The following is a 10,384-nucleotide window of genomic DNA, read 5'->3' as shown; positions in this document are numbered from 1 at the left end:
TATGTATAATACAGCAGCACCCGGCCTCATGGCTGCACTTACAGCTCACCCTGGCCGGGGCACTGAGCTTGGAGAGATGAAGGATGAAGGTAATTTACCCTATAAAATTTGTGATAAAATGTTTGTAAGAAAAGACATCTATATCTTATTATCATAGTATTATGTTATATGTGTATAGTGCATGTAATCCTAACCCATAATGGACCATAACAAAGACCAGAACTAGTCCGACATAATGGAGCTGAATCCCACAAAGCATGAACTAATACCAACATGGACCTGATCCACCATACAATGGATCACTAACATCATGGACCTATTCCGCTATAGTGTGGACCTATACAAGCATGGACTATACCAACATGGAGCTGTTTCACCATAGAAGGGACCAGTACCAACATGGATCTCTTTTACTATAGCATGACATGTGCCTGACCACAACCCAAACTTTGATCATGTATCTGAATTATAACCTTAAAAGTATCCTAAATCTATAAGAACATAACCGCACACTACAGACAAGACAACACAATAGACAAGAATTCGGCATCTTATGTCTTGTTATTTATTACTTAAATATTACAAAAAAAATGTATCAATCCATATATATATATATTCCCAGTCCCTCAGATGTGTTGGAGCCTGGGCCGGACACATGTACAGCCCAGTGTCACCTCCTCGCTCTCCAGTCTATAGGAGAAGCCGCAGCCTTTCTGCTCCCGGCGTAGGACCAGCACCTCCTGCTGGATGGGGTAAGACATCAGCTCTGGACTGTCATTGCCATCAGCGTCTACACAAGCAAAAGTGAGACAATTGGCCTCGGAAATCACAAAGGGGAATCTGTTGGGATCTGTGTTCAGACTGAAAGAGAAGAATACAAGTCAGAGACATAATATATGACACTGGGCGCATCATGTGGTGAGTAATGTGTCCCTATGGCTCCTCAGGTCTCTGTACATGTATAGTAGATGTGCTGCAGACAGAAACTTGTGTGTAATTTGCAGATTTGAGGATTTTTTCTTTCTTTCTGCTGAATATTTCTTCTCTTGATGCTTTCTAAGGTTCTCAGAGATATCAAAATTTCAAGAAAATGTAATTTCCTTCCATATTTGGCATCTGGAGGGTTCCACAAGTCTCTATGACTATTCAGTAACCGGTGAGATGAGGTGAGGTGTGACATTACCTGTATTCCCAGGGTGACAAGGAGCGGCCATTGATGTCCTCCATCTGCACCAAGCTGTCCAGGTAGTTGGTGTCTATGAGACTAATGTCCACTGTCATGGCGGAGGGCAAGCGGCGGCTCCTTCTTCCAGGACATCTCCCTCTGGTCTCCTGGTGGAGCTCTTCATCCCTAGATCCTTCCTGAGTATTCCGGTGGGACAGAGACTCCTCTGGTAGGAAGGCGGATGAGCAGAGGGACACCAGGACGGCCGCCTGAGGGATGGATAAGAGGGAGAACATGGAGGAGAATCCTAATAACATCACATCATCATCTCTTCTGCATTGATGTCTCCTGTGATCTGCGTCCTATCACACATCATGTGACGGATATAAGTGAGTGATGGAGTCAGGATCACAGGATCTCTCCTATAATCCTCCTTCCTCTATACACTATTATACAATGGAGGCTTTGATACTCACCAGCACCAGTGATGATCTTGTAAGGACCATTCTCCTTCTCCTGTAGATATCAGTGGATCTGCTGTTCTGGTTCTGTGGTTCCTGTCCATCTCCCTATTTATACCAGTTGTTGCTCCGGGTGGAGTCTCCATCCCAGTTTCGGTAAGTTCCCGTGGAGTGTGATGATGGGGAGAGGAGTCAGTGTGGACTGTCCAGCTCTGCTCTGTTATGTCACATTATATCCCAGAGACTCCAGGGTCACATCTCCGTCACTTCCCCAAATGAGGCCGTAACTTATCAGAACTCTCAGCATTATCTGGGCCCATAGAGATAACAGCACATGGTAATGAGTGTAATGTCTCCTCTAATAACACTCACCTGGAGATTTCTTATAGGATTACTATGGTGTAGATCAGTCTGAATACAATCTAAATCAGTTCCAATTTCCCTCCCTGCTCTGCTCATTTATGCCCAATTCTGTGCAATGTTATTTCTATGACTTGCCAAGAGGATAGGGGGAAGGGCAGGGATGGATGGGGATAAGTCATTAATAGAAATGGGAACAGTGTAATGCACCTTTCTTCCTCTGGAGGCGCTGAAGGAGAATTAAAGATGTGCTGTTGGTTACATACATTGGGGCAGATTTACTTACCCGGTCCATTCGCGATCCAGCGGTGCGTTCTCTGCGGTGGATTCAAGTGTGGCCGGGATTCACTAAGGCAGTTCCTCCGACGTCCACCAGGTGGCGCTGCTGCGCTGAAGTTCCCCTGAATGCACTGATCTTCACCAAGCGAAGGTAAGCGTGAGTCCTGAGACACTTTTTTTTTTTTTTAAATGCGGCGGTTTTTCCGACTCCGTTGGGTTTTCGTTTGGCCACACCCCCCGATTTCCGTTGCGTGCATGCCAGCGCCAATGCGCCACAATCCGATCGGGGAAATTCATGGAAAATCGGCGCAAATCGGAAATATTCGGGTAACACGTCGGGAAAACGCGAATCGGGCGTAGATTTCTACAATTTTGAGTATTATACAAAAAAAAATAAAGTCCACCCAGAACTTTCTAGTGGTAATATAAAGGATTAGAAAGGAGAGGCCAATCTTCAATGTAGTTTTCCATGTTTCCACAGTTTCCATGATTCTGAATTTTCTCAATTTTTGGATTCATCCGGTAAGCCTGTGAGTCCTTCCTGCTCCACCCACACTTATACAAAATGTCTGTGAGTCCTCCTTACTCCGCCCACTCAGAGAATGTGTTATTACACTCTGGGGCTCAGGTTTATGACTCTCCTTATCTCTATCAGCTCCAGATAACCAGGAGAGTAATAGTATTGTGTCCACTCTCCTGGTTATTCAGTAATTAAGGGATTCCATAATGAGAGATGTTCCTGACCTTTACATTCTCACAATATTTCCTATTAATTTCCCAAGGATTAAAATTATTTTACAAAGAAATTAATAGAAACCTGAGTATCAGGGAATGAGAATTTCAGGAAAGGCCAGAAACCCCTGTGACTCCTATATAATGGGTCCTGGATCCGGCATCACAGCACAGTCCTCCAGCAGAACCTCACCAGAGCTCATCTAGGAGAACAATGGCCGCCCCCAGAACATCAATGGTAAGAACGCTGACCCCTCTACATCTCTATGGACCAGATGTGACCCACAGATCAGGGAGGTTTCTCTAATGTCCCACAGAGAACATTTCTATAGATATATAGATCAGGGGTTTCTTCAGATAAATGAGAAGGTAACCTGCCCCCATATGTACAATGACCCCTGCGATCTCTTAGTCTAGTGTATGGTGGGACATGGACAGTATATGATGGAGATACTCCCATAACACATGTAATATGAATTCTCCTCAGGTTCTCGTCTCGTGGTTTCTTCTGAGCCTCAGCTCTTGTGTCCATGGAAGAGACGAGGAGATACCTGGTACAGAAGGGTGGGATGTCCCTCCAGTGTCCGGGGGGGATTGTCCATTTCCTGTGGACACCACATTTCCTTCCCGTGTGAAGGTGGATATGAGGGTCAGCAGCAGAAGTTCTGCACAGATGATGATGGAAAGTGTGAGGAGCCGCTCCATGTCTCCATGGGAATACAGGTAACTATAAGGAGGTGATAATATGACTCTGTTCACACCTGAACTGCAGGATATCTCATACTGGGGACACTGGTGGCACTTAAACTATCTTGATGGCTTATAATGGACTTCATTAATTTTTTCCAATAAATATCCTGGAAATAATGTGACCTGAAGATCCCAGGAAGGACTTTGACATATAACATTGTCTTCCCAGGATATTTAGGATGAGGTCAAACAATAAATTCATCTGGGACTAAATTATCAGCTGTTTATTGCTCCAATCTACTCTCTGATCATCTCTTTCCCCCCCAGCTCTAATGTGGACCATAACCGGGTTCCTGTGGTCATCAATGAGGCCAGATGTCTCCACCACGGCTGTGTGGACCCTGAGGGGAATGTGGACCTCAGCATGAACTCAGTCCCCATCAGACAGGAGATCCTGGTCCTGCATGGGGAGATGAGAGGATGTGTCCCCGTCTATAAGCTGGACAAGCAGCTGGTCACCGTGGGCTGCACCTGTGTCCGGCCCATCATCCACTACCTGAAATAGGAGACAACATTGTAACAGAACCTCATGGGTCAGGACTGTGGAAACATCCTCATTACCCCTGGAGACCAATCATAGGTCATTAATGGCTGCTCCTCACAACCAGGATTATCACAGCCCTAGTGAAAGATACAAAATGGGAGCAATCTTCTGGCTTGTCGTGGGCTTCAGTATTTATTACTTTATTTAAACAAAGTTTTGCGATAATAACACTAAGAAATTTGTGAAGAATAGTGTTATTTTTGCTTTTTGTAATTTATTTATTTATTTATTATATAGTATTTTATTATATTTTATATTATTATATTTTAAGGAAATATTCTGCATAATGATTATTTGTATGAATAAACATTTATTTAGCTGCTTAGTCCTCAGTCTATATCTTACTGTATACAGTGGTGTAGCAAGACTCCAATATTGAATTGGAGCCCAATATATTTAAACCTCCCGCACCGCCCCCATCCTGCTTATTAGACCAAAAGTGCAACTGTAAAGTAAAAAAACATTTGCCTAGCTCTGCATCAAGCCAAAAAAAGAAATTTTCTAATATACACCCACTACCTATCTGCAGCCGTTTGTCAGCTAACAGGCTAGAAGCTAGCAGTACGATATCTCTCTGGTTGTCTTTGTGTGGTTGGTTGCCATGGGAATCCGTAGCTAGAAGGAGGAGAGGACGATGGGTGGGTGTTGTTGGGAGGGGTCACTAGCACATGCACGCTCCTTATCAGTAAAAGCTCCCGGCAGTTCCAGGACCTGCCGTGATGTTATAAGCATGTGACTAATCACATGCTTCAGGTCATCCAATTACATGCCAGGAATGGTATATAGCAGTGCTGTTTGTGTTTGGATATAGTAGAAATGTGAATGTATGAAAGTTTAGCAACTAAAAAATGAAGACAGAGCTTCGGTTCCCCATCAGTTCTAATGAATGGATCAGATCCTGCACACACAGCACAGTGCATACCTCTGAGCAGATATCTGTGTACAGGACTGGTCTGCAGACAGGGGGCATCTACCATACAGTATAATGGCAAAAAATTATAAAAATCAGTGATTGAATAATTTTTTTTTTTACGGAGGTGGTTTTCTTGAGAGGTTTCACTGAGTGTATATGTATACGTACACATACTGTGATACAATAGCACATGTGTTAACACTGTGTTAGCAGATTCATTTTGTAAATGCAATGTTAACAGCTATCTCCTCTTCTCAGCTGTTCTGATGCGTTAATACCACATGTGAATATATCCTTCATATACCTTTGTCTTTGTGATGTAGTAGATTCCTGTGTGATGCGGAGCTCCAGTGCTCTGTGTCTCCCCTGTTTCGCTCTGCACTAGATCTCTGTACAGGCAGTTACACTGATTCTGTGTCCTGATTGGCTGAGTGGTTTGCACACGTTCACGTGAATGCCCCGAGTGCTATTGGCACCGCCCATTTCTGATGTCACAACCAGGAAGTCCCACCCACTTCAGGAAAAGCTGAGAGGATATTACAGATAGCCTCATATATCTATTAACCCTATATCTCAGGATAGGAAGAAGCCAACAGCAGGATACAGGTATCATAGGAATTGTTATCAAAGGCTCTCTCCAGCTGTGCTAACACTATTTTTGTCAAGTAACTTTACAGTTATGCTATAAAAATGCACATGCACCACATATACATATAGAATTTGACTTCAAGGTGTCTTCAGCTCCTTTCATCTACACACTGCGCTTCTAAGAATACCCAATGATATTTATCTATTGTAAATAGCCCCCTCATGAATAAGTATAAAGTACAACAGCACCGCCCCATGAATGAGAATAAAGTATCGCAGCACCACCTGATAAATAAATATGAATATTATTATTAAATGAATATTATAGTACAGCAACCACAAGGAAAGGCTATGTATACTGGAAGAATGATTATATAGTACTGTATTACCCCCACAGCACCGTACCCCATCCCCTATTAATTTATATATAATCCCTCATGTATGTATAATACAGCAGCACCTCCCTCATTTATGTATAATACAGAAGCACCTCCCTCATGTATGTATAATACAGTAGCACCTCCCTCATGTATGTATAATACAGCAGCACCTCCCTCATGTATTTATAGTACAGCAGCACCTCCCTCATGTATGTATAATACAGCAGCACCTCCATCATGTATGTATAATACAGCAGCACCTCCATCATGTATGTATAATACAGCAGCACCTCCATCATGTATGTATAGTACAGCAGCACCTCCCTCATGAATGTATAATACAGCAGCACCTCCCTCATGTATGTATAATACAGCAGCACCTCCATCATGTATGTATAATACAGCAGCACCTCCATCATGTATGTATAATACAGAAGCACCTCCCTCATGAATGTATAATACAGAAGCACCTCCCTCATGTATGTATAATACAGCAGCACCTCCATCATGTATGTATAATACAGAAGCACCTCCCTCATGAATGTATAATACAGCAGCACCTCCCTCGTGTATGTATAATACAGCAGCGCCTCCCTCATGTATGTATAGTACAGCAGCACCTCCCTCATGGCTGCATTTATAGCTCACGCTGCCTGGGCACTGAGCTTGGACAGAAGAAGGATGAAGGTAATAGACCCTATAAAATTTGTGATAAAATGTGTGTAAGAAAAGACATCTATATCTTATTATCATAGTATTATTATATATGTGTATAGTGCATGTAATCCTAACCCATAATGGACAATAACAATGACCCGAACTAGTCCAACATAATGGTGCTGATCCAACACGGACCTGATCCACCATACAATGGACCACTAACATGATGGACCTATTCCGCTATAGAGTGGACCTATACAAGCATGGACCAGTACCAACATAGCATGACATGTGTCTGACCACAACCCAAACTTTTATTATGTATCTGATTTATAACCTTAAAAGTATCCTAAATCCATAGGAACATAACCGCACACTACAGACAAGACAACACAATAGACAAGAATTAGCATCTTATGTCTTGTTATTTATTACTTAAATATTACAAAATAAATCCATACACAAATATATATATTGCCAGTCCCTCAGATGTGTTGGAGCCTGGGCCGGACACATGTACAGCCCAGTGTCACCTCCTCGCTCTCCAGTCTATAAGAGAAGCCGCAGCCTTTCTGCTCCCGGCGTAGGACCAGCACCTCCTGCTGGATGGGGTAAGACATCAGCTCTGGACTGTCATTGCCATCAGCGTCTACACAAGCAAAAGTGAGACAATTGGCCTCGGAAATCACAAAGGGGAATCTGTGGGGATCTGTGTTCAGACTGAAAGAGAAGAATACAAGTCAGAGACATAATATATGACACTGGGCGCATCATGTGGTGAGTAATGTGCCCCTATGGCTCCTCAGGTCTCTGTACATGTATAGTAGATGTGCTGCAGACAGAAACTTGTGTGTAATTTGCAGATTTGAGGATTTTTTCTTTCTTTCTGCTGAATATTTATTTTCTCGATGATTTCTAAGGTTCTCAGAGATATCAAAATTTCAAGAAAATGTAATTTCGTTCCATATTTGGCATCTGGAAGGTTCCACAAGTCTATATGACTATTCAGTAACCGGTGAGATGAGGTGAGGTGTGACATTACCTGTATTCCCAGGGTGACAAGGAGCGGCCATTGATGTCCTCCATCTGCACCAAGCTGTCCAGGTAGTTGGTGTCTATGAGACTAATGTCCACTGTCATGGCGGAGGGCAAGCGGCGGCTCCTTCTCCCAGGACATCTCCCTCTGGTCTCCTGGTGGAGCTCTTCATCCCTAGATCCTTCCTGAGTATTCAGGTGGGACAGAGACTCCTCTGGTAGGAAGGCGGATGAGCAGAGGGACACCAGGACGGCCGCCTGAGGGATGGATAAGAGGGAGAACATGGAGGAGAATCCTAATAACATCACATCATCATCTCTTCTGCATTGATGTCTCCTGTGATCTGCGTCCTATCACACATCATGTGACGGATATAAGTGAGTGATGGAGTCAGGATCACAGGATCTCTCCTATAATCCTCCTTCCTCTATACACTATTATACAATGGAGGCTTTGATACTCACCAGCACCAGTGATGTTCTTGTAAGGACCATTCTCCTTCTCCTGTAGATATCAGTGGATCTGCTGTTCTGGTTCTTTGGTTCCTGTCCATCTCCCTATTTATACCAGTTATTGCTCCGGGTGGAGTCTCCATCCCAGTTTCGGTAAGTTCCTGTGGAGTGTGATGATGGGGAGAGGAGTCGGTGTGGACTGTCCAGCTCTGCTCTGTTATGTCACATTATATCCCAGAGACTCCAGGGTCACATCTCCGTCACTTCCCCAAATGAGGCCGTAACTTATCAGAACTCTCAGCATTATCTGGGCCCATAGAGATAACAGCACATGGTAATGAGTGTAATGTCTCCTCTAATAACACTCACCTGGAGATTTCTTATAGGATTACTATGGTGTAGATCAATGTCAATACAATCTAAATCAGTTCCCATTTCCCTCCTGTCCTCATTTATGCCCAATTCTGTGCAGTGTTATTTCTATGGCTTTCCAAGAGGATAGGGGGAAGGGCAGGGATGGATGGGAATAACTCATTAATAGAAAGGGGAACAGCGTAATGCACCTTTCTTCCTCTGGAGGCGCTGCAGGAGAATTAAAGATGTGCTGCTGGTTACTTACATTGATTTATGGGTTTTCACATTGGGATTGTCCAGTGGATAAGTTTGGTTTACTAGATTTTTACAATATTGAGTATTCTACAAATAAAAAAAAAAGTCCACCCAGAACTTTCTAGTGGTAATATAAAGGATTAGAAAGGAGAGGCCAATCTTCAGTGTAGTTTTCCATGTTTCCATAGTTTCCATGATTTTTCTCAATTTTTGTATTCATCGGGTAAGCCTGTGAGTCCTTCCTGCTCCACCCACACTTATACAAAATGTCTGTGAGTCCTCCTTACTCCACCCACCAGAGAATGTGTTATTACACTCCGGGGCTCAGGTTTATGACTCTCCTTATCTCTATCAGCTCCAGATAACCAGGAGAGTAATAGTATTGTGTCCACTCTACTGGTTAATCAATGATTAAGGGATTCCATAATGAGAGATGTTCCTGACCTTTACATTCTCACAATATTTCCTATTAATTTCCCAAAGATTAAAATTATTTTACAAAAAAATTAATAGAAACCTGAGTATCAGGGAATGAGAATTTCAGGAAAGGCCAGAAACCCCTGTGACTCCTATATAATGGGTCCTGGATCCGGCATCACAGCACAGTCCTCCAGCAGAACCTCACCAGAGCTCATCTAGGAGAACAATGGCCGCCCCCAGAACATCAATGGTAAGAACGCTGACCCCTCTACATCTCTATGGACCAGATGTGACCCACAGATCAGGGAGGTTTCTCTAATGTCCCACAGAGAACATTTCTATAGATATATAGATCAGGGGTTTCTTCAGATAAATAAGAAGGTAACCTGCCCCCATATGTACAATGACCCCTGCGATCCCTTAGTCTAGTGTATGGTGGGACATGGACAGTATATGATGGAGATACTTCCATAACACATGTAATATGAATTCTCCTCAGGTTCTCGTCTCGTGGTTTCTTCTGAGCCTCAGCTCTTGTGTCCATGGAAGAGACGAGGAGATACCTGGTACAGAAGGGTGGGATGTCCCTCCAGTGTCCGGGGGGGATTGTCCATTTCCTGTGGACACCACATTTCCTTCCCGTGTGAAGGTGGATATGAGGGTCAGCAGCAGAAGTTCTGCTCAGATGATGATGGAAAGTGTGAGGAGCCGCTCCATGTCTCCATGGGAATACAGGTAACTATAAGGAGGTGATAATATGACTCTGTTCACACCTGAACTGCAGGATATCTCATACTGGGGACACTGGTGGCACTTAAACCATCTTCATGGCTTATAATGGACTTCATACATTTTTCCAATTAACATCCTGGAAATAATGTGACCTGAAGATCCCAGGAAGGTCTTTGACATGTAACATTGTCTTCCCAGGAAATTTAGGACAAGGTCAAACAATAAATTCATCTGGGACTAAATTATCAGCTGTTTATTGCTCCAATCTAATCTCTGATCATCTCTTTCCCCCAGCTCTAATGT

The 10,384-nt window shown here is 43.3% G+C and overlaps 1 protein-coding gene across 2 annotated transcripts; it reads right to left on the bottom strand.

The window, feature by feature from the left end:
- Positions 1 to 607: 607 nt before the first annotated feature.
- Positions 608 to 5,621, bottom strand: LOC140120728 (interleukin-17F-like). 2 transcript variants are annotated; one of them, XR_011853960.1, is made up of 2 exons: positions 5,509 to 5,621; positions 608 to 861 (listed from the first exon to the last, which is right to left on the bottom strand). XR_011853960.1 is itself a non-coding variant. In XM_072139685.1 (2 exons), exons 1-2 carry the CDS (start codon positions 1,279 to 1,281, stop codon positions 627 to 629), a joined length of 333 nt encoding a protein of 110 aa, XP_071995786.1. In that variant the 5' UTR covers positions 1,282 to 1,362; the 3' UTR covers positions 608 to 626. The 2 variants fall into 2 exon arrangements, 1 of the variants encoding a protein (XP_071995786.1); XM_072139685.1 differs by lacking the exon at positions 5,509 to 5,621 and adding an exon at positions 1,184 to 1,362.
- Positions 5,622 to 10,384: the final 4,763 nt, after the last annotated feature.

Source organism: Engystomops pustulosus, chromosome 3 (genome assembly GCF_040894005.1).
Source record: "Engystomops pustulosus chromosome 3, aEngPut4.maternal, whole genome shotgun sequence".
NCBI lineage: Eukaryota > Metazoa > Chordata > Amphibia > Anura > Leptodactylidae > Engystomops > Engystomops pustulosus.
This window is presented reverse-complemented; position numbering and strand designations above follow the sequence as displayed.

Coding starts and splice junctions, on each gene's coding strand:
- LOC140120728 (XM_072139685.1), bottom strand. CDS start 1,281: ATGACAGTGGACATTAGTCTCATAGACACCAACTACCTGGACAGCTTG. Junction 862..1,183: donor TTGTCACCCTGGGAATACAG/GTAATGTCACAC, acceptor CTTCTCTTTCAG/TCTGAACACAGATCCCAACA.